The sequence below is a fragment of the Solanum tuberosum genome, unplaced genomic scaffold, assembly GCF_000226075.1.
Source record: "Solanum tuberosum cultivar DM 1-3 516 R44 unplaced genomic scaffold, SolTub_3.0 scf00021, whole genome shotgun sequence".
NCBI classification, from domain to species: Eukaryota; Viridiplantae; Streptophyta; class Magnoliopsida; order Solanales; family Solanaceae; genus Solanum; species Solanum tuberosum.
The window spans coordinates 1,662,101-1,687,379 of NW_006238947.1; the positions used below are offsets into that span (position 1 = coordinate 1,662,101).

Genomic DNA, 25,279 nt, shown 5'->3' on the forward strand with positions numbered 1-25,279 from the left:
TTCAATACAAAGAAGAGTATAATAAATAATTAAAATATGAAACTCGAAAAAAAAAATTAAATATGTTTTTAACCGTGATAACTTTTTTTTTTTTTTTTAATGTCAATTGCCAAAAGTTTAGTGGAGGAATAATCAAAATAGTTCTTTATTCCAAGTCCGTACAGGCGAGTATAACTCTCTATTTTCATACTCGAGCGCGTGGAATTTATATCTCATAAATTGTTTCGTCCCAAAAAATTTGACAAGTGGACTTACCGGCGAAAAAACGCAGTCTATATATATAATATATACACACAAACTCCGTCCCACTCATTTCATTCTCCGGCGACTATTTCTCTCTCTACAACTCTCTCTCTCTAAAACTCACTGGACTTCGTTCGTTGTCCGAATCTCAAGGCCTTTTGTAGAGCAGAAGCAGTTATTGACCGAATCTCTCTCAATGGAAGTCGAAACTACCGGCGTGCCAAATTTTGATCTCACAAACTCTTCCTCACAGGTTAGTTCTATTCCTCCGTATAGAAAACTCATTGACATGTCGGCTTGTAAACTGACGGAGCTCCGTATTCCCGATTTTCGGAGCTCCGACGACATGCCGGAACTCGAAGGATTTGGTTCGCCGGTTTCTGCTGGTGTAGAATGTGAAAACGGTATGGTTTCGTTTCCGGGGTCTCCTTCTGTATCTGAAAATGGAGGCCGGGAATGTGATTTTTCTGAGTTCGTTGAAAAGACGCCGTCGAATGCCGCGAAGAGATTGCAGAAAGTTTATCGGAGTTATCGTACACGGCGTATGTTAGCTGACTCTGCTGTGGTAGCTGAAGAGCTTTGGTACGAGTTTTAATAATTTACTTTAATCAAATATAATTCATTTTTTTATATTAACGTGAAAAAAATTGCATCTTATAGTAATAATTTTTTTTGTAATTTTTTTGAATTTTAAAAAATATAAACTCAATTTAGTTTAATTCAAAGATTAGTTAAATTAAGTCTGTTATTTGTATGAAGGTGGCAAGCAATAGATTATGCTCGGTTGAATCACAGTACAATTTCATTCTTCGATTACTCGAAGCCGGAGACGGCAGTTTCACGGTGGAATCGCGTCAGCTTGAATGCTTCTAAGGTACTCTCAGTCTCAAATTATCTGTCGTAATTTTCTTTTATTACCATCACCATAATTGAACAACCATAAGATCAACATAATTGAGGCATTGGCTGTCTTCAATAATAATTGCTACTAAGGGTTAAATAGGATAATTTTGTCTTAAACTTCTAAAACGAAAAATAATTTGAGATAATTATTTTTAGAAATCAAGATAGATATTGAACTTTTAGAATAAAAAATAATTTGAGATAACTATCTTTAGAAATTACGACAGATAATTTAAGACAGAAGAAGTATTATTTATGTTTTACTTTGTAGATGATTGATAGTAAACTATAGGCTAAATTATGCAGAGATCTCGATACCAAGCTCAGGGATTAGTTTTACTATTGGTATAGTTGTACAAGTTCTAGTTCATATAAATTGAAAATTATTAAAAGACCTTAAGTATTATACTATTCATTGTTTTTTATAGTAATATGATTTGCCTTTCTTTTAATTTACTAGAACTAGCTCAAGGTCCCATAATTTAAAGCTGTTTTTGTCATGTTAGGTGAACTTTCGTATTCCACTATTTATTTTGTGTAGTACTTAGCATAGTCCCCACCAAAAGTTTTGCAGATATAGTTGTGTGGAATTATTCTCAGGGGTGGATTTACCTTGGGTGAAGGTGTGTCACGTGACACGGCTTCGTTGAAATTTTTTATTAAATAATTATAAATAACTAGAAAGCAAACTGAAAATAAAGAACAAATACAATAAAGTGACACTCCTTGAACCAAATATGAGCTTAGCTCAGTTGGTCAGGGTACTTCACTTCTGATTTGAAGTTGGGTGTTTGAACCTCAATACCACCTTTTTCTTTCTTGGTTAAATTTTTTAATCTAAATATATTTCACTACACACATAAAAATGCTAAAAAAAAATCTTAATTTTTTAATTATTTATTTTAATTTTAAAATGTGACACCGCTTATGAAAAATCCTGCGTACGCCACTGATTATTTTATGCTACAAACAAAACAATCCGAGAACCCCACGGGTGGGATTACACCGAGTATGTTGTTGTTGTAGTAATCTAAAAATTTATGCCGGAGAATTAACATTGTAGTTGTAATGCAAAATTTTATACCGGGATTACTTTTCGCATTTGAAGAAACCAAACAAGTATTAACTATATATACATTCTGGTCAGGTTGGTAAAGGTCTATCCAAAGATGCTGAAGCTCAGATATTAGCTTTTCAACACTGGATTGAGGCTGTGAGTCTGTCCTTTTTAATCTGGTGTCCGCTCTTGCTTTATTCAATTTCATTATTAATGAAATATATACGATATTTGATCTATGTGTTGTGGTAACTGTAGATTGATCCACGCCATCGATATGGACATAACATGCATATCTATTATGAAGAATGGTGTAAAACTGATGCTGGCCAGCCCTTCTTCTTTTGGTAAGGAGGCAGAATGCTGAAACTTGTATCACATGCATTGTCTCAAATGTAAATCTTCAGGTTGTCAAAGTCTATATCCTCCAAAAGTAGTGCATTTTTGGAGTACCTGTCATGGGTGTAACAACATTTTCGAGAGTTAGAACAACATAGACTTTGACGACTTGAAGATTTACATTTGAGACAATGCATGTGATACCAGTTAAACGTTATAAGCTTTAGTCTGGGTAGCTTAGAATGACTAGGTATGTGCAGGTTGGATCTTGGAGATGGCAGAAAGGTTGATCTCAAAGAATGTCCAAGAGCTAAGCTTCAGAAACAATGCATCAAGTATCTTGGACCTGTATGCGCTGAATCTTTTGTTACTTATGATCTACATATCACGTAGTTTAGCATCAATCACGCACTGCAACACACATATGTCCACTAAAATACTTGCACCAACAGCTCCGTCATACACGATCTAGCTTGATTCCTTGTTATGCATGTCCCATTACCTGATATTAGCACACAACTCCTAACTGTTCCTTCTTTACCTTTTTGTAATCAGCAAGAAAGACAACATTATGAGTACATAATTGCTGGCGGGCAAATACTGCATAAGCTAACCGGAAGTTTTCTTGACACAACTAAAGGCCCCGATGGGGCAAAATGGATCTTTGTGATGAGCACATCAAAAAGACTCTATGCTGGTGAGGTGAGTGGTATAGTGTTGCTGCATAAATTTCTTTCTTTTTTTTCCTTTATTAATATAACTTTATTATTCTTACTGTTCTGTAATGTCTTTCAGAAAAAGAAAGGAATGTTTCATCATTCCAGTTTTTTGGCTGGTGGGGCTGCTTTAGCTGCTGGAAGACTCGTGGTACAGGATGGGACAGTGAAGGTAAATTGATATAAGTATCGTTATCTTTATATGAACTATTAAAAATCAAATTGATCAGGTAGATTATCTTTACCTTTGTCGGATATGATCTTTATAACGCTGTCTGTGATAATTCTTTCGCAATTTCCTTGCAACTCCAGTACTCTACACCATATAATTTGCATATAGGCTTGTTATACTGATTCTTTCGCCTTGGTGTTTACAATGTTTTGCTTGAATTCTGCTACACTCTGACATCCTTTTTCTTCAGTCTATTTCACCTTACAGTGGCCATTACCGCCCATCAGATGATAGCCTCGAAACCTTTTTATCGATTCTCAAGGAACACGGAGTCAACGTGGATGAAGTTGAGGTGAGTGATTATCCATGTGTCTAGTCTTACATCCATATTTCTCTTCTGTATCTAACACATGAGAGAGATGTTTATCACATTATCTACTTTTGAATGGCACAAAGACCCAATTAGTCCTCTATCCCGACCCCTAGAGGCTATTGTAAGCTATGTTGTTAGGACTCTTCAATATGACATTGAATACGTGACGATTCCCCCAAAAATAGTGTGTTTTTGGAGGATCCAACACGGGGCTGGAGACTTGGGGTGGGAGATCAGAATTGACTTGTGAGTATTCACCAAGTTCTAATCTAAATAATCTGCATCTTTGTATCAGATAAAAAAGGCAAATGAAGACTATGACACCTCCGGAGATGTAAATGTAAATGTAAAATCTGTTGACAAACGTCCGCCAAAACTTTCAACTCCTCCACAAGCAGTGAAAGAAGAGAAGAAAGAATCAATTGGATCACCACAAGCTGCAACTAGCTGCTACCAGAGAACGCTCTCAGGCGGTCTTCACAGCCCGAGAACAGAAGTGCCAAAGACTGCTATACTAGAAAGGATCAATTCCAAGAAATCATCAAGATCATATCAACTTGGCCATCAACTATCTCGAGTATGGTCAACAGGCGCCGGTCCAAGAATTGGCTGCATTGCCGATTACCCTGCTGAACTAAGATGGCAAGCCTTGGAACTAACTAATGTTTCACCTAAACCTTCTCCATCATCTACTCCTAGACCTTTAGACGCTGTTTGTTCGCCTACTTGTTCTTCCCCAGTTTTCAACAATGTACTTGTAAAGTCTTCTTGAACTCCAAGTCTTTTTTTCCTTCTTAAATTCCATGTTCCTGCTACAATATACTCTAGCAAGTGTAAATGCCATTTGTACTTCTAACATTTGAGTATGAGTTATTCCCTTCCATATATGGTCTCTCATGCCAATCTAATTTGTTTTCTTCCAATTGGCCATAACATGATAATACGTAGTAGCTTGTACATGAAATTCAGAAGCAATGACGAGAGGGAGTTGCTCGGATGGTAAGCACCCTTCACTTCCAACCCGAAGGTTGCGAGTTCGAGTCACCAAGGGAGCAAAAGGGTGGGAGCTTCTAGGAAGGAAAAAAAAATAAATCAAAAGCAACTATAGTTCTAGTTAAATATTTTTTATTTAATTTACACAAATCCAACTTTGCTCAAATCTTGTGAACCAAGAATTACTTAAATTTGGGCTAAATAATCTTGTTTTTAGATGAAATTCAATTTTTTTAACCTAATTCTATCAAATTACGGGTGACTAACTGACTAAGTCAGTATTGACGGCTCTAACTAGTCATAATATCTTTTATCCCTATTTTTATTTCACCAGAAATAAAAACACACAAATGATTTATTTCATTTGTTTAGCCTTAGTGAACTTAATTATCTGACACAAACACCAAGACTATCAAAGACAAAAAAAAGTAATGGTGCAGTGGATGAAACTATGTTTCAGAATCAAGTCTAAGATCTTTAAATGGGTGCTCTTCCCTGAATGGACCCTACGTGGTGCAAGTGCAAAAATAGTCGTGTTCCAATGCATGTATCGATATCGGGTGGAAAAAAAAAGAAGGTAATTTGTTATGCTAGAAACTACTACCAAGTGCCAAAATTAGCTTTTGCACGTGTGGCCTCCACGTGTACTTTATAGATACATAGAGCTTTTTTTTGTACCTATATTTATGATCTGGCAATGACACGTTGTACTCATTCACCGCTTTAATTTTTCCTCCAATTTCGTTTTCTCCATTCTTCTTCTTCTTTTATCCTCTCTTATACCTCACTATGAATACCAAACCCATCGGAAATTCAACAACACGGCTGTGCACGGCGGAGCAACAGAGGTTTTCAGGTAGCGACGACGACAAAGATGAACCGGTGGATTGTGAAATGGAAGAAGCAACACAAGCTTCGGTTCTACATAGAGGCTGATCTGAAATTTGAAGGTTATGATTACTTTTTATAACCATTTTAAATTAATATACAATCTATGAACTTTTTCATAGCGTAGATAGGATATAAACAAAAATTATTGAATTCAAGTGAACCGAACCACCTCTCGACTATGAGGTTAGTTTGTTTTTTCAATTTAGATTTTTTCCTCTTTTTTTTTTCATTATGGAATTTATATAGTTGATTTTAACTTAGAAGTATTAATTTATATTTTAACTTGCAGAGAAATAAGAGGTAAATAATTTAAACACGTCGTTGCTACGTAAATAGTAAGAAATACGACAAAAATAAAAATAAAAATAAGGCGGCAATGATAGAATAAAACCTAAAAGTTAAGTCGAATTACGGAATTACCCTTTTTTTTATTTTCCACGTGGCAGCATTAGAAGGGGCCACATCCCTCCACCATAATGTCCTACGTAGTTCACCATGATAAATTCCAATTGGCATAAATGAAAACAAAACATGATCAATATTATAAGTTAAAACAACTAGATTAAAACATAATAAGAATTGGATTTTAATATAAATTAAAGTAAAATCTATATTAATTATTGTTTTTAATAAGCGTATTTAAGTTTAAAGTGGACAAGTAAAACTGAGTTAAAAATAACTTTACAAGCATCTTACTAAAACACTAGTTGACAAGTGGCTTATGGAGTAGCTTGGTGAAATAGCTGATAAGTAGCTTACAAGTGTCGGTGTATAAGATTTCTATCCCATCAAGTAATTTTTAAGATAAACATGGTAACTTAATTAAGTAATAAATAAAATATCTTTATTGAATATAATTATAATCACGGTAAAATATAGTAAAGGAAAGTTGAGTCTTCTTTCTTCTCTAACCAAAATCAATTCATAGTTATCTTCTTAATTAACCAAGTTTATTTGATTTTCTAAATCTAAATATTTTTTTTCATCAAAAGTAATTTTCAATGGCACAAATAATTTCTTAATTATCATTGTTTTTTTCTTTTGAAATTTTGGCAAAGTCATGATCCGTTCACACAAGAAGAAGATAACTATGAAATGTGTGTACGGATCATGACTTTGCCAAAATTTCAAAAGAAAAAACAATGATAATTAAGAAATTATTTGTGCCATTGAAAATTACTTTTGATGAGAAAAAAAATTTAGATGTAGAAAAACAAATAAACTTTCTTAATTAAGAAGGCAACTATGAATTGATTTTGGTTAGAGAAGAAAGAAGACTTAAATTTCCTTTACTATATTTTACCGTTTAAAAATTATTTGATGGTGTAGAAAATCTTATACATGGACCGTGCACAAAAAACTCTTTTTTATTTAATCTATGAATAGAAAGCTAATTTAATTTGTTTTTTATATATAAATCTCAAGAAAAGCAAAAGAAAAATATCTCCCTCCACTAATTTCTTTGGCTAATTTTTTTGTATAGTTATTAATTGTTGGTCATTTTCATTTGGATTAATTCAATCTCTTTTTCCTTTCTTATATCGACTCATATTACATGAGCATCTTACTAAAAATATTTGTCTCATATTACTTGATCACTTACTAAATCAAGATATAATTAATTATTTTTTCCAGTTTATCCCTATAATTAATATGACACTTGAAAGTTTAAACAAATTTTAAAGATCTAAAATTTCTCTTTATGAACAAAAAGCAAAATAATAAATTGATCAATCCATTAATGATTTCTTAATTATCGTGTAGAATAAAAAGTGTTTATCTAATATCGGACGGAATGAGTAAGTGGTATAATTAATTAACTTTTTTTGTCTCATATTACTTGATCACTTACTAAATCAAGATATAATTAATTATTTTTTCCAGTTTATCCCTATAATTAATATGACACTTGAAAGTTTAAACAAATTTTAAAGATCTAAAATTTCTCTTTATGAACAAAAAGCAAAATAATAAATTGATCAATCCATTAATGATTTCTTAATTATCGTGTAGAATAAAAAGTGTTTATCTAATATCGGACGGAATGAGTAAGTGGTAAATGTTTTAGCCACGTTGGTGCCATGTAACACAACAAAAGGCGCCGCAGAGATATAATCGAAGCTTTTTTAAGACAATGAATTTACGAAATTAATGCCTTTTATTTTCCACGTGTCAGTATTCCAACTGGACACGTGTCAGTACTTTTTTCCACCTTTTCTCTCTTTTAATTTAAAATATATTATTCTCTGTCTATTTTATGTCAATCGTAAGTTTTGAAAGTATTTTTCTAAAAAAATCTATTCCTAAATCAGGTACAATCATAGTAATATACAATAATAGCATAAAGTTAGATTATTTTTTTTAATTATTATATCTGCCGAGGAGAATTGCTTTTTGCACCACTAACAATTTTTTGTTTTTGTTTTATGTTTTTTTTACACATTGTTCATTCTTATTATTTTCTTTCGTTCATTTTGTAAGTGATCAAGAGCTCTTAGTTCCTTTATAAAAGCCGTAACACTTAGGGATATCAAAGTGATCTAGCCAATTTGACCTTATGTAGAGCAGAATGCGAGAACGCGAGAGGACATATTGAATTTTTGCGAATTGAGTACATGAATCAACTCTTTCTTTAAGTCGACTTTAAGCTTATATCGATAATAACCAATTTGTGAATACGTGCTTTTAGAGTCCAAATCATTTCATGATAAAGTATATGAATCGACTCTCCGTTCAAGTCGATTCTAGCTATTTTAGTTATGTTTTTTTTTATGTTATTTATATCAATAACCGGTTTATGAATGAGTGCGTTGGAAGTCCAAACCCGCGCCCCGCCACATTGCCATCATGTGCCATGCCTCAATATGTGACATTGTCACACACGTGGTCTTTGGTGATACAGTACAATAGTGGGAGTGTGCATTTTTTTTCTGATTTGACATGACACGTGTCACTCATTCACTACCCTCTCTTTTTTCTTTTTATTTCTTCTCTTTTCTCTTCACTTTTAATTTTAATTTTATTTTTTTTGGTCTGCAGTTTGTTTTTCATTTCAAAATGAAGGACAAATTTACGCCGCCGTGCAAGGCGGAGGAAGGGAAGTTTGCTGGTGGAGATGGAAATTATGAACTGGTGGATTTTGAGATGGAAGCAGCACAAGCATTGGCTTGTTTAGCTCATCCAGGGAGTAGAAGTGATGAGTTTTCAGTTCCAGGACCATCTGGTCGCTCTGAGGTATTTTTTTTTTTTTGAATAGAAGAACTTTTTTTCATGTTTATTTGGAGTTATTATAGTCGATTTCAACTAGTTTGTGATTTTGTAAGTATATTGTGTGTGTGTGTTTTGAAATTTTGATTTTGGAGTGTTATGTAGTGAATAATGAGTTGAAATGGGTAAGTTTATGATGATGTGTGTATATGTATGCAGACATTGGTCATATGCGAATTTGTGTATTTGTATGATGATTATTGAGTTGATTTCTCATATGGTCGTGTTCAGGTAATAGTTGGCGATTGGCTATTTGAAGTTGTGAGTATTTGGAAAAAGTAGTTTTTGTTTTCAAATTTGAAAAATGATATTTGAAAATTGGAGTTGTGTTTGGGCATGAATACAAATTAGAGTTGTTTTAGAATTTTTGTTAGTAGTTTGAAGTAAAAAAGTGGTTTGTTCTTCAAATTTCGGAAAAATCACTTTTCTTTCTCGATTCCAATTTCCTTCAACAAGGGAAGTGTCTTTCTAAGATAATAGCTATTAGTTAAGTTACTATACCAGAAATCAACTCGATGATTATTGTACACTGTGACTTCCACGATTGGAATTGTAGCCCTCTAAAACTCTGCTAGTAATCTTGGTTACAATTTGGGGTGCTTCTGTTTTAATGAAAATTTTGAGTAGTGAATAGTTTTGTTTATCGTTCTTGTGCTTCGTTTTTCACATTATTTTGCTCTGTATGGTTTGGTATGCTTCCTCTGTTATTTGTTATGTCTTAGTTGGTAAGCCTTGTTTTACCTATGTATTGTCCTTTTCAAACTGCCTTGTCATGTGTTGAGCCGAGGTCTTTCGGGAACAACCTCGCTATCTTCACGAAGTAGGGGTAAGGTCCAAGTACACTCTACCCTCCCAGACACCACTTGTGGAAATACACTGGGTATGTTGTTGTTGTTGTTGTATGTTTGCTGAAACGACAAAATAGGGTGCCTTGTTTTTACTTTGAAATCTACAATTTGGGGAATTTTGCAAGCAAAGGCGGATGTACGATTAAAGCTACTGGTTCAGCTGAGTTTAGTAACTCTGCCCCTGACCCTGTACATGTGTTTATGTGTTTTGGGTATATGTCCTTTTCTGAAGAGCACATGAGCTGTAGTTACAACTACATATCCGGGTACTATTTTCGGTGCAGATTGTTATACGGATTTAATAAGTCTGAACAAATATTAAATGTTGAACCCGTTAATTCAAATGATCAGCGAGTATAGTTGCATCCTGAATCCGTGAAGTTCAAATCTTAGATCCGCCGATGTAAATTGCACCGGATTCTTTAACTTAAATAACTACTAAGTTCTCCGGTATAAACCAGTGGAAAAGATAATGCACATATTTCAAACATAAGTAGCTCAATGAGCTCATTAGAGGCAGTTCCAAGATTTGAACTTGAATGTTTTCAATCTGTAAGATTCTTTGGCTAAACTCATTGTACTTTACAAATAATGGGTTCAAAATTTAATATTTGTTCAAAGTTTTTGGGATTTTTCACATATATATATGTCTGGTTCTTGTCGAAAATACTAGGTTAAGTTGAACCCATTGTGCAAAGGTGGATGCAGCCTTTGGATCGTATGGTGTCTTCACTTAATCTTGGAAAAAATAAACAGTTTTCTTGATTTAGTTTGCAATGGTAAAGCCTTCTTGTGAATTTCAAAGAGTTCTATATTAAACTCCACTTGTTTACTATCTTTTCAGCAAGTCATTTTAATGGAAAGCTGTTAGAAGAAGATGTAAGTTTCCTCTAAGAATTTCACCAGGTAGGGGGTTTTCAAGGACAACAATGCAAGGTGTTTTACTATTAAAAGTTCTAATACTGTTTTCTTTTAATGAATTCTCACTAAATAGGTTTGCCCATATGAGTTCCATGTTATATCTTTACTTGTGGTTTGTCCTTAGAACTGTTAGAGAGGGGTGGCCGAGACAGTAGATGCAAAAGATGGTTTGGAAAAAGAGCTTGCTGGGCACCCAAGGGTGTGGCCTAGTAGTCAATGGGGTGGGTTGAGAAGCTTGAGGTCTCAAGTTCAATTTCCAGCAGAGACAAAGACACAATGATTTCTTGCCATATGTCCTTACCTTGGTGGACAGATCTACCTAGTACCTGTTGTTGGAGGGAGGTGATAGGTATTCAGTGGAATTAGTGGAATTAGTCGAGGTGCATGAAAGTTGGCCCGGACACTATGGTTATCCATAAAAGGAAAGAAGAGCTAGCTGGTCTGACATGATTTTTTGGGTTAGTATATGAAATGGTGGTTGGATTGTTAGTTCCCATGTTTTGTTCTGTGGCTTTTTGGGTAGGGCTGGAAGCTTTGTATGCCATTAAAGCTTTGATTAATGCATGAAGGAGGACTGAAATGGGATGAGACTTTTAAGTGAGGAGGAATTGTCCTGTGATGGGGCTAAAGATTGGTCTTTCTGCACTTGAAGAAAACCGTTCTGTTTTTGTGGAAAAACCGCTCCTTTTGGATCATTAGCTTGGCTATGGTTATGGACCTCTCTGAAATGGCTCTCATTTTCAGCTGCATGATGACGAGAGGAATTATGTTTGCGGGAAGGTGAGTGTTAGTGATGTAGTCTGAGTATGGGTGGTTACTGGTGCAGCAGTGAGGGAGGAGTTAGTAGCCGTTGTAAATAGTAGGTTATCAGTCGGTTTCTCATTGGTTAATTGCGGTGGTGGATCTGGTGGGTCCGTAGGTGGGGTTGTGGGACTGCTGGTGTTTCAAATAAATCAATGGAGAGCATGTAGTGAGAACTTACATATTTCCTTTAATATTTTTTTATAGCTCGAGCACATTATTTAATAATATCTTTTAATTTTTCATAATTATATACTCATTGATATTGGTACTCGCGCGAAGTGCCTATCGTAAAACTAGTACTCTATATTATAATTTCATGCACACTGGCATATTCAATGTATGTTTCTATCTAGCATTATTCCATGCTTGGGCAGAATTCAAGAATCAATTCATAAGAAAAGACGGACCATGGTTATCTAGCATATTCTTGCTGTAGTTGGGTGTATGCCCATTCATAATATCAGCTATATCTAATGGATAATACTACTCTTTAGTTTGCATGGATTTACTCCAGAAAACTGTTGGTTCCTGAGTATAGAATTGAAAATGTGGCTGGAGGATAAAAGAAAATCCTAAGTAGGGGTTTCTCTCATTGTTATCGTCTCTTTATAGGAGGTGGAAACATCTTTTCAAAGTGTTGATGAATCATGAAGTTCAAACTCAGACATTACAGTTTCATGTATGTATTAATGATCTGTTTTTTGAAACCGGTAATTTCAGTGCTCCTAGAAAATCAACTATCTGTACTTCATCATCTATAATACGTTCTCTACACCAAAAACATAGAGATACAATACAATTTGACTTGATCTTCTGAAACGGAATTAAAAGTATCTTCAAAGATCCTCCCGTTCCTCTCTATACACCACAACTTCTACCGACTCATACTGCCTCCACTTCTGTTTCAGCAGCTGAGAAGGTCTCCTGTATGTTATGGCATTTCCATTCCTCCTTGCTCATACTATGGAATAAACCCCTAAACCTGTGCTGTAACTTCGCAATGTAGAAAGAGTTAAGACACTTAAGACTGTTGGTTTCTTCTGCCTCCTGGCATAAAACATATCTTGAGGCTATTTGTATGCCCCTTCTGTGTAAAGCTTCATGTGTGAGGCATGCTTTCCTGGCCACCAACCATGAAAAACACTTACCTTGTCATGTGTGCTTATAAGCCTATTAAGGGCTTACATGATGAGCAGTATCAAATGACATGTCTTATCAGTACCGTATAGCATTTCGACATTTCCATACTGAGAAATAGATAAAGCTATATCATATTCTAATTTGGAACTGCTATAAGGATTTCGGGATGCCATTTTGAGTTTCAATTTCTTGAAGTCATTCATCTATGAAGATTGAGGTTAAGATCCCTTCCCAACTCTCTTCTTCATCATGGATGCTTGATATTAAGAATTTGTCATTGCAATGACACCTTCGCTACTCTGGAACCACTCCCTTTCCCTCCACCATTGCTATAGTACGTGTCGCCAGTTTAGTGGAAAGCTGTTAGAAAGAGCTGTAAGTTTCCCTCCACTAAGAATTTCACAAGGTAGGGGGTTTCAAAGGACAAGAATGCGAGGTGTTCACTTTTAATGATTCTAATACTTTTTTCTTTATTTAATTCTTGCTAAATGAGTTTACTCTATGGTAGGACGTAGGAAAATAGAGCAGAATTTAGATAACAAAAAAAGCATATATCTTTGTGCTGCTTGGCTCTTGAAACTTTACACAACTGACATGAGTGTCTTCTTGAGGCAACCTATCTGAACTTACAGTTGTGAATTATTGGTTGCTCATAGTGGAAGTTAGACCACCATTTCCATAATTTAATTGCTCGATCTAGCAGATGAAGTTGTATCATTAACATTGTTGTGTAATTGCTGGCGTTCTCTCTTATGGAGAAGGCACAAGTTAGAGTAGTTTGTCTAGTGCAACGTGGGCTTAATTTTAGCTGCTGACGGGATTTTTCCGTCTCTAACAACTTTCTTGAAGACATATTAACACTTTTATCTAATCCAGTTTCTTGATGAGCATTTAACTCTCATTTAGAGGAAAACAGTACTCTTAAAAGAAAAAAATAAAGGATCTTGTTATCTTTATCTAAGCAGACACATATATTGACTTTTGATACTATTACCAGATCTTTTGGAGGAGTTGAGTAATTCTTTTGCTTTTAACAGGAACAAGTAATAACGATACAGTCCGAGCAGGAATCTGAACCAAAAACAAGTCCTCAACATGCTCTGAACTATCCACCAGTTGCCAGCAGAAGATCGAGGCAGAATTTGACTGAGGTACTGTTTCAGTATTGATCTCTCATCCTTATATCCTTCAGGGTGTCCCTGCATTGTTGCTTGATTTTGGTAATCTCAGGAGGAGAAGGAAGAACGAAGACTCTGTCGTGTGTTAGCAAATAGAGAGTCTGCTAGGCAAACAATTCGCCGGAGACAGGTATGCTCATCTGAGGGATTCTTTTGGTAACATCAGTTTATAAGCAAATCTCAATTAACTAATTTGAGTTGTATGGTTGTTGTTTATTCTCTCCCTGCGGAAGCTATATGTTAGAAATTATGTCTGCATCCTGTTTGCTTGTTAATAGAGTACTTAATGACATGGCAAGGTCTTAATTAATGCAATAGCACTTCATGTGAAGTCGTGCATTTCCTGTGTTTGTATGAGAACATATCGTGCTCATGTAATTATTTCTTCTTAGGCAATGTATGAAGAATTGACAAGAAAAGCAGCTGATCTTTCATCGGAGAACAACAATCTGAAGAAGGTATTCAGAATTTCTTTTCACTTGTATTATCCGAGTTTTGACAAACAGCTTAGTTGTGAAAGTAATGTATAACTTAGTCCATGCGATCTTAAGATACTCGTCCTACTATTACATTCTTTTTATGGTATGCTACAAATCGCCACGAACTCATTTTTTGCTGGATGATGTTTGTTACAATTAGAAAAAGGAGCTGGCAGCTAAGGAGTATGATTCTTTGAAGAACGAAAATGCTACCTTAAGACGACAGGTAATCCTGGTTTTATCGAGGAAAATTTCAACTTAGAAATTCAGACTATGAAAGAGAGATATAATCCACCTGAACAGTCACATGTGAAAAACTATAACGAATGACTTCGGTGTTCTGCAGATGTCTAGAATAGAGAAGGCTGAAGCAGAGGGAACAGATGGTGCTTCTAGGTCGACACCTGTAGAAATCTCCACTACAAGTCCAGCTCCAGCTCCAACTCCAACTCCAACTCCGACTCCGACTCCAGCTCCGACCTCTCTTTTTAACCAGCCTCCTATATTACCTTTCTTTTGGCCATCCATTGTTCAACCTTTCAACTTATTACAGTGTAGTACCCAAAATATTCCTGAAATTGCATCAGTGGTGCCTTCACCTACTGCCGGCGAATTAAATTCTATTAACAGACAACAGAGTTCAAATCCAGGAAATCCACTGTATGTACTTCCCTTCCCTTGCTTGATCCCATTTCATCCTCAAAATAATCCATTTCTTCCTTGGGCCTCGAATGTCACTGGAAAACATGCCGAGACTTCCTCAGCCCATCAGTGTACTTCATCATATATGAACATGGAGAACAATCAAGCAACAACTACCCAGGAAACCGAGACGGAACCTATGCTTGGTTTTCCACCAGACTCGGGTGCATCTGAGAGAAGGCAACAGCGCTCTAGAGAAATGGTCCCTATGACTGGTCCCTCTGGACATCAACAAGACGATACCCCTGATCCCAATGCTGTCTCTTGTACCGCGGGACATGGAGGAGATACTTCAGAAAAGACATCTCAAGAATCCATCATCTGCTCTAGCGAAAAGACAGCAGATGCCATTGCAGCAGCAACAGAGGCTCGGAAACGAAGGAAAGAGCTACTGCATTTGAAATGCCACCATTAAACTTCCCAGTCATGAAGTTTGGCGAAAAATATCGATTTGTTGATGGCCAATCACTACAGTAGAAGGTGCACTCCTTTTCGGTTTTTGTCTTAGTATTATATAAGCCATCTTTTAATTTCAGTAAGAGATAGATCATGATGTAACGGCAGCAAAACATTACAAGTTTTGTGAGAATTTTGGTTTTGCTAAGAGTAAATATTAGAAGAGGATGTATAATATATGTGCTCCTGCATTTTGAACATTTCAAAAGTTTTAGTTGTTAAAGTATTATCACCAGTATAGAATGTCCCTTTCTAAATTTTGAAATAATTTCAGTCAGCCCCTCATCAATACTCACTAACTAGCTAATTTGACGCGAGCCCCTCATCAGGCGAATTAACAGTGGCATAGTCAGAAATTTCATGAAGGGAGTACAAGAAACAGTAAAAAAAGTGGGAAAGATGAAAACCAAATGATTCAAAATCTTAGTTATCTTATTGAACAATATTTAGCTTTTAATACACAACATTAAATAATGGCCTATAAACTAAGATAGGACTTTTAACATAAGGTTTATTCCCACCCCACACCAAAGAACTAGAAATGTACCATGATTTATCTCTAGTGAACTTTCCCTTCAACTCAACTCTAAATGATTTTTTCTCATTCACTTTACTAAATGACAAAATATTTGGCACAACATTTATAGAAAGACACTTTGGTCCCCTAACTTTTGCTTTATACACAGCTTTGCCATTCCCAACATATGTCACAGTTCTATAGAAAATTGCAGAAATATCACTTTCATTTGGATTTTGAAGTTGTAAGTGTATTGAAGGGTAATTTAGTCCATCTGCCCCTAATGCTTTTGGAATGCTTGAACAGTTGTACATTTTGCTTCCAGTGAGTAAAGCTATGTTTGTACTGTTATAGCCTTCTTTGCAAAAATAGCCTATATATGAGTTAATATCAAGATCATATATTAAACCAGGATTAATTGCCTTTCTTGGATTTATTTGTCCTGCTCCTGAGGCTAATTCAGCTCCCACTGGCCTAATCTTCATAGATGTAGCTGAAAATTAACAAAAAAAAAAGTTCATTAACTTCTATATAACAACAATATAAAATATTTTTTATACTATTAGGTCAAACATTGATGAAGCTAACGACTAGCAAAGGAAGGTTGGTTAAATCTTAAATACTTATAGTAAAATAAACAAAAAAAAAAAGTTCATTAACTTCTATATAACAATAATATAAAATAATTTTTACACTATCAGGTCAAACATTGATGAAGCTAACTATTGGCGAAGGAAGGTTGGTTAAATCATAAATACTTATAGTAAAATTACTGATTTCGCCATTTAGTTTGTCTCATTTTTTGTGATACACTATGATTCAGTAAAGAGTTACGAAAAAATAAAAATACTTTTGAAATGAGAAGTTTAAAGTTAAATTGTTTCTAAGTAAGGAAGTATAACATTCTTTTTGAAATAGACTAAGAAGGAAAGTATCACACATAAATAGTGACAATGGGATTCTGAATTAATTTTTACACTATCAAGTCGCATAATGAGCACCTACCGTCTATGGAGGATGGTTAGGTGAACATTCTTCATCAAAAAAACTATACAATGTTGTGTATATATAGGTCATATATTATATTTTATACACAAATATTAAATTCTGAATATACAAGTGATACCAAGAAAATAATAGGAATTAACCACAAAATTATTCTCTATATAGTCAAGCGAAAGCTAACATGATTTTTTTGATAATCCGTAGCTAAAAGTTGTATGTCATTAATTCATGTTTTTTTTCTTTACCATGCATGAAATTCGTGGTATCGTCACTAAAGCCACCTAAAAAGATAACTAGATGTAACCATCCATAATAAGTACTCAGATTAATAACCCGAATTACACGTGTATGAGTTTGAGACAAGTGTCGAAAATGTACCGGTTGTCATGAGAGCAGATTTGATAGCTGCAGGAGACCAATCAGGATGAAAGGATTTAACATAAGCAGTGGCTGCAGCAGCATGTGGACAAGACATTGAAGTGCCTGAATCAACATTATACTTCACCATTCTCTTGTCTTTAGTTCTATCACTATTGATAGAATTCAATCCTGTAAATGCAGCCAAGATGCTCAATCCAGGGGCAGAAATGTCAGGCTGTCACAAATAATAATAATAATATTACTTCGTATCAGAGCAGTAGTGGAGTTAGAATTTTTACTAAAGAAAGTCAAAAGGCAAACACATGTTGATAAAAAAAATCAACAAGATTTAACATATAGTAACCAACACCAACATACCCACTGTTAGTCCATGGGTGACATCTGAAGAGGGTAAAGTATATGTAGTGTAAGGGTAGTCAAAACGTAAACACACAGCAACAAAAAGTCAAAGAGATTTAACATATAGTATACAACAACATATCCATTATTATTACATGGGTGACATCTAAAGAGGGTAGACTGTACGTTGTCTAAGAATAGTCAAAACGTAAACACACGACAACAAAAGAGTCCAGGAAATTTAATGTATAGTATACAACAACAACACCCATTGTTATCCCACGGGTGACATCTGAAGAGGGTAGAGTGCATGTAAGTCAAAACATAAACACACGATGGCAAAAAAGTCAAAGAGAGTTTAACATATAGCATACAACAACACCCAGTATGTGATCACATGTGGAATCTGGAGATAAAGAAATTATTTTCGATAAACCCTTGACCTTTAACATATAGCATATATACATAAATTTTCATTAAGTGAAGTCTAAAAGAAAATAAATAAATATATGAAGAAATCAAAGAGATTCAACATATAGTATATTGATATGATTATTTTATCTACTTATCTATATAGAATAATTTTTTCGTTAAGGGGTGTTGATTCTAATATATTGGTAAGCATCTTTTTGATGAATTCGAGCAACATAGTGTCTTGAGTGTTACTTTTGAATGGTGTTAGGTCTATTGTAAAGATATATACTGATTTGTTTTACATAAAAATACTTTTTGTACACATAAGTAAAAAAAAAATGTTTATGAAGTAATGTCAGATGACATCCTTGGATAAGAGCGTCTTCGTCATTTGAAAACATATTCATATAAAATATGTTTTTATATATATACATCGAAAAAATTAAAACGAAGCGGTGTCTGATGAAACCATTAATTCTCTTTTCTTTTTTTTTACCTTGAGAATGTTGAGACTGGTTGATTGGGGTCCTCTAGATGAGAAAGAAGGCACAAATGGTGCAGTCATGTTCACAGTTCTTGTTTTGTATATTACAGCTTGAGGGGATCTGAATATTCATTAAAAAAAACCATCAGAAAAAAACATAGACATATATAATTCAGTGCCAAAATCAGAATTTTTAAAAAGAAAATACAAAAAGTATATTAGTACACATGAAAAAATTAAGAAAATTCAACATTTAAAATAATTTTGATGTCATATATACTTTGTGAAAAATTAGTAACAGCTAAATTTTCATGGAGAACACCTTTTTCCCTTTTATTAATTAATTCATTAAATAATATCAATAAAAGTTGTGTTAGAATGACAAGTTTTTCCTTCATGTTTAACCACATGTCTCAGTTTCGAGCCCAAAATATGAAGCCCAAAAATATATTATTTTATGGCACGAATTTGAACTTAATCATTTTCCATATATGAATAACACCCTATACTATATGGAAGAAAATTAATCCTTAAAAATCGTGATAGAGTGATAAGTTTCTCTTTCATTCTTAACCACATGTCGTGATTGATCCCAAGGTATGAAGTCATCTTTTCTTACGAAAACCTTTACCCCAATATTCAATTTCACGACACGAATTCAAATTTAGTCAGTTTTCCCAATACAAATAATATCAGATACCGAATGAAAAAAAAATCACAAAAAAAACTTACTTTGTAGAATGTATGTACTTCTCAACTTGTGAAGCATATGTTGTGTTGATACTTGTTGATGATATATATGTAATAAATGGAGTGTCTGTCATTTTATCAGATAATATAATTGTACCAGCTCCTTGTAATCCTTTTAGGGTATAATCTTGTTGATTACTTCCAAGGCAATATACTATTTTCCCTTTCACTTTGCTCTCATCTAAAGTCTCATAATCGCATGCACTGAAGTTTAAGAAAGAAATGAAAATTATAAATATACGAAAGGTGTGATGACAAACTGACAATATACAAACATAAATATACCATGTTTTTATAGGTATACGAGTATTTTCCTTTATGTTCGATGAAATCACATGTTATACTATAATTCATGACTAATATATGTGTTATGATCGATACATGTCCGCATTTTAAAAAGTAATGATGAGATAAGGTTAATGAGGAATAATATATTTTTTGCAAAATAAAATTGGAGGATAAGTAAAAAAAAAAAAATCTCAATTTTCATTTGAATAAACAAGTTGAATGAAAAACCTTTGATTCATTTATCATTATAGGCAGGCAGTTGTGATATTCTTAAACATGTCATATTATTAGTGTCGTTATAATATTTTTGAAATTTATGATTTAAAAAAAAAATTGAGGTTATAAACATGTCATAATGTTTATGCAAATTATAAGAACAATGCTTTTACTTATACAATATTATAAATATTTATGTAACTATAAAAACTTTTCATTATTGGTAAGGGCATCTCCAACCCTATCCTCTATTTTACTCTCCAAATATAGAGTTCTCTATTTTATCAGACAACTAACTCTAACTCAATTCTTTATTTTACTCTCTAAAAAGAAATCTTTTTCTCTTTCTTCAATATTATATTATTTTACATAAATATTCGACTTTCAAGACTATTACGTTGCTCCCATAATGCTTTATTAATGCATTACGGAGTTCAAAATGAGTAATTTTTTGTCCGTATTTTTTTTGTGTAGCTAAAAATTATTTAAATTAACAATTTCATCTTGTATCCAATTATTTCGTGTACTAATTTACTTCCCCTATTTCATTTTGAACTATTGTAAAAAGTATTTTCATGCTCATTAAAAAGTGTAGTTTAATAATTTATCACTATAACATAAAAGTAGATTGTTTGAACTATCATGTAGATTTTGTGTATTCTTCATAGTGAAAAATAATTATAATTTTAAATTAAATATTTAAAGTGACAATTTTTTTTAAAAAAATTAAAAATATTGTTAATTTGGGATGAAAATAGTATACTTATCAATAGTATGTTTTTTTAGATGTTATATTACTTAGAAAATATTCAACTATTAAAGACTTAATTAATAGTCTAATATAATATAATATTAAAAATAATTTTGAAAATTACATATTTAAAAGTGACGATTTTTTTAACAAATAAAATAGAGAATTATTAATTCGGATAAAAATAGTAACTTGTCAATAATATGTTTTTAGATGTTATATTATATTAGAAAATTAATTACAAATAATAAAGACTTAATTAATGATACAATAGAAATAATATTAAAATAATCAAAAAGTGAAATAGAGAGGTGAATAGTAGTTCTCCATATTTGGAGAACTACTATTCACCTCTCTATAAATGGAGGATAGATAGTAGTATGGAGGGGGGTTGGAGAGCACATTCTCTATTTTACTCTCTAAATATAAAAATGTACGTTTGACTTGAAACAAATTCATAAAAAAAATAATGTCACATAAATTGAGACATACCTGGAATTTCCATAATAAGATGCATTCTTTGCTTGTGCAAGAGTTCCAGAGGTTAATGGAAACCATTTTTTCGTTGGTTCAAATGTGTTGACTGAAATTCCCTATAAAAGGAAATATCTATTAATTTATCATATAGAACTTGTAATTACAACAATTGTTCTTTACTTATTATGTGTAGAGGTGTTAAATCGACAAATTCAGTTAAATTTGAAAGAGTTAGTCATTGTTCTTGATGAAATTATTTTTCGTGGAGTTTTTTTGGTTTTCCATCAAGTATTCGAAGCTCATATTCAATCTCCGACTAAATTTGGATCGCGCACTGCATGACTCACTCGAGGGTGATGCTCCCAACATGATTTTCTCCATATCCAGGACTCGAACTCGAGATCTCTGGATAAGGGTGAAACAATCTCGCCCCTACACCACAACTCATGTTGGTAGTGAAATTTATTACTACTATAGAACAATGACTATTTTTCAATGACAGAGGCCGATTATGTAACACAAGCATATATATAAGTGAAATAAAAGAGTTTGTGTAACTTACAGAAATAGCCACTCCATTACCCAACATAGCATCAGTCTCAAATTTTCTATCAGAGCTAGTAGCAGCCACTGTGAAAATCCATGGTGCTACATTTTCAATAGTTCCCAAATCAGGCCCACTATTTCCAGCAGCACAACATGTCAAAATCCCCTTTTTTAGGGCATGAAATGCTCCAATAGCAATCGAATCCTCGAAAAAATTGCGCCCTCCGCCTCCGACGGAGAGGGAAATTATGTCCACCCCGTCGGAGATGGCAGCGTCGAACGCGGCTAAAAGGTCGCTGTCCGTGCACCCCATGGACCAACACGCTTTGTAGGTGGCAATGCGTGCGGATGGGACCCCTCCGCGTGCAGTGCCTTCTGCTATACCGTACAAGCTAGCGCCTGGGACGGGAACTCCACCGACCGTGGACGCCACGTGGGTCCCGTGGCCTTCGAAATCAGCCGGGGAGAGCTCGCCATCATTTCCCGCGCCTTCGAGATTGAAAAATTGTGCTCCGATCACTTTGCTGTTCATTTATAGAAATGTTAATACGAGTTTAACTTCTATACACTAACATAAAAGAATCACTATAAAAATCATGAATTATTGGTCGTATTCAATATTTACGTCAAATCAAACAATTTAATATTAGTAGTTACAAATTGAAGTAAAACTTTGTATCACATAACTAAAATTAAGCAATAACTTGTATTCATTAAATTGAGGAAAATATCGACTTACTTGTTGCATTTAGTGAAGTTGGCACCTTGGCCACATTTGCCTTTCCATTTTGAAGGTGGAGGCCCAAAGCCTTTATCATTGAAACTTTCTGATTGAATCCATATTCCTAAAATATGTAAATTGCAAATAAATAAATGCAAGTATTGGTGACGTACCAATAATATGTTGATCAAGTGATTGAATGAAATCCATTATATTTTATTATTTTATAGTGTGAGTCAGTTTGCACACACCTAGTGAAATGAGATAGATTAATAAGAATTTTATATTAATAAGTTCTAAATTTTAAAAAAGATATGTATTCGGAATAAATTATGTATACATATCCATAGATTTCTAAACATAATAAATATAAGGTTTTAGCCAAAACTAATAGAATTCGTTAAATACGTAACCGTAACTCTAGCTCTGCCTCTGCCACCACCAAATATTACTATCTCCCACCAATACAAATACTACATAAATTTTTTTCTTAATTGTTTATAATGGATGCTGACCTGTATTCCTAAAAGCATATACACATATCATGACGATGGTGTTAACGCTAGTTCAAATGTGCATTAATAATTCTATCTCGCATAAGCGGATTCATAATTTTGTATATGAGTTTTGGATTCTAGAAAGAAACTTGTTGAAGTATGATATTTCTTAACAAATACAATTTTCCAGAATATGTAGCTAGAACTCTAGCCCCGCCTCTAATCTCTATCATCAGATACCTACTATCTCCCACCCGTACAAATACCGTATCAAATAATTTTTGGTAATTTGTTAAACAATGGATACTAACCTGTATCAATAACACCAACAATAATATCACTTTCAACTTGATTTCTTTCAACATTCAATGGCATGCCAATAAAATCCCATGATCTTGTAGTACGAAGTTGTCGAATTGTGCTTGGAAACACTGAAATAACATCTTCTCTATCTGAAAAAAATAACAATATCATACTAAATTAAATTAAAAAATGACGATTTTGTTTTAAAAAAAATTAAAATTAATTGATATTCGATATTATTTCATACGAGATAGAAGGTCTGCTTCTTCTGGCAATAATTTTGTCACGAACCCGTTAAAACTTTTTTCGTAACTGTGTAGTACCCTCGGTAGTTGTGCTACTGCTAAACTGAAAATCGAAAAAAATCATTGAGAAAAATTAAATAAAACAAACAAATATTTTAAGACTCGAATAACTAATTAAAATTTTCTTTCAGAAGATTACTGACGTACACATAATTTTTCATAGGGGTATTGACATTTTACAAAGTGAACACATGAACAAAAAAAACACTATTCAAATGGTATTTACTATAACTCTGACTAGTATTTATATTTTGAAATATAATAATAATAATAATAATAATAATAATAATAATAATAATAATAATAATAATAATAATAATAATAATAATAATAATAATAATAATAATAATAATAATAATAATAATAATAATAATAATAATAATAATAATAATAATAATAATAATAATAATAATAATAATAATAATAATAATAATAATAATAATAATAATAATAATAATAATAATAATAATAATAATAATAATAATAATAATAATAATAGTTTTTCATAAGAAATATAACTAATTAAATACTCCATTAGTGCATTCATTTTGAATCAAATAATAATTGAAGCAAAATGTCTTATTTTTGTTACTAGGGTTGTCTTGAGTAGCAACTTAATCCAGCCTAAAACAAGTATCTGAAACCAGGTGAAAATCAAAATAATATGTATACTGGCAATCAATCGTACTCAACAAACTTTCGATGATTAACAACTATATCAACAATCAACAATAATAATAAATTCACACACACACACACACACACACACACACACACATATATATATATATATATATATAGAGGTAGAAATATATTTACTTTGATCCAAATGCTTGTTTGAGGATGTTGTTGTGATTGCTAAACAAGGACCTTGTGTCCTTTGGAAGTTCTCCCATATACACAATATATGACTGCAAATTACACATTAATTATAATAACATGATCATTAAAAAAAAAACTAAAACAAAAAAAAACTTTAAAAAATGGAAAATATAATGAAACAACATCAACAATAACCAACAATATATTCAATGTAATTCCACAAATTGAATCTAAGGAGGGTGGTGCGTACATAGCTTACCCCTACCTCGTGAAGATAAAAGTAGTTTCCAATAGAACATCCATTTAAATAAATCATAATAAACAAGTATGAAAGTGGATCGAGGATACAACAATGAAGTAGACATGCTAAACACACCGAAAAATAACATTAATAGAAGAATTTTACAAAAATAAATTACCTTTCTTTGATTGTCATTATTTGGATTTGCACTAACTAGAAGACACAAATTGAAGATGAAAATGAAAATACTTCTCCACATTTTCTGTCTTTAAACTTCAATTATAATTATTTTTGTAGATTTAATTTAGTTGTAAGAGTTGTGAAGATTTAGATTTATATTGCTTTGAATGTGATTATTTTTTTCCATAACTACTGGGACGTGTTGAACTAATCTTTCGGATAAATGATTATTTATTAATATTTTTGTTTTTATTTTAATTATTCTTTTAGATCTAGTTATGTGTTTGTGTATATTATTATACGTAGATTAAATAAAATTTTGAATTATTTTGTGTTTGTGGAGTGGTTGGTGGTTAAAAAGATCCATTTATGTCTCTTTCCACAAATTCTGGGATATATAATTAATCTTGTAGCATAAATTTATCATTTATGTAAAGTTGTCATTTGTGTATTTTTTACTGTCGGTATTTTCTATTTATATCCTCATTATTTTTATTATATAAATGACGTAGATATGCCATTTTTGGCTAACCGAAGTGAAATAATCACTTTTTTTTTTA

At 33.0% G+C, this 25,279-nt stretch overlaps 3 protein-coding genes across 4 annotated transcripts; 2 read left to right on the top strand and 1 right to left on the bottom strand.

The window, feature by feature from the left end:
• The first annotated feature begins 288 nt into the window (after nt 1-288).
• On the top strand, nt 289-4,688 carry LOC102605016 (IQ domain-containing protein IQM3-like). Its single transcript, XM_006341053.2, has 9 exons — nt 289-825; nt 1,003-1,117; nt 2,294-2,359; nt 2,462-2,550; nt 2,803-2,890; nt 3,098-3,244; nt 3,338-3,430; nt 3,681-3,782; nt 4,099-4,688. Exons 1-9 carry the CDS (start codon nt 440-442, stop codon nt 4,573-4,575), a joined length of 1,563 nt encoding a protein of 520 aa, XP_006341115.1. The 5' UTR covers nt 289-439; the 3' UTR covers nt 4,576-4,688.
• A 705-nt stretch (nt 4,689-5,393) lies between these two features.
• LOC102590053 (probable basic-leucine zipper transcription factor F) lies at nt 5,394-15,718 on the top strand. 2 transcript variants are annotated; one of them, XM_015306001.1, is made up of 7 exons: nt 5,394-5,746; nt 8,727-8,921; nt 13,705-13,818; nt 13,898-13,975; nt 14,238-14,303; nt 14,485-14,550; nt 14,671-15,718. In XM_015306001.1, exons 2-7 carry the CDS (start codon nt 8,745-8,747, stop codon nt 15,439-15,441), a joined length of 1,272 nt encoding a protein of 423 aa, XP_015161487.1. In that variant the 5' UTR covers nt 5,394-5,746; nt 8,727-8,744; the 3' UTR covers nt 15,442-15,718. The 2 variants fall into 2 exon arrangements, with proteins under 2 accessions (XP_015161487.1, XP_015161488.1); XM_015306002.1 differs by lacking the exons at nt 5,394-5,746; nt 8,727-8,921 and adding an exon at nt 11,099-12,206.
• A 217-nt stretch (nt 15,719-15,935) lies between these two features.
• On the bottom strand, nt 15,936-24,372 carry LOC107059488 (subtilisin-like protease SBT4.14). Its single transcript, XM_015306047.1, has 9 exons — nt 24,296-24,372; nt 23,419-23,519; nt 23,180-23,320; nt 22,390-22,495; nt 21,667-22,174; nt 21,120-21,220; nt 18,635-18,743; nt 17,383-17,599; nt 15,936-16,492 (listed from the first exon to the last, which is right to left on the bottom strand). The coding sequence occupies exons 1-9, from the start codon at nt 24,370-24,372 to the stop codon at nt 15,936-15,938; spliced, it is 1,917 nt and encodes a 638-aa protein (XP_015161533.1).
• Between the last annotated feature and the right edge of the window lie 907 nt (nt 24,373-25,279).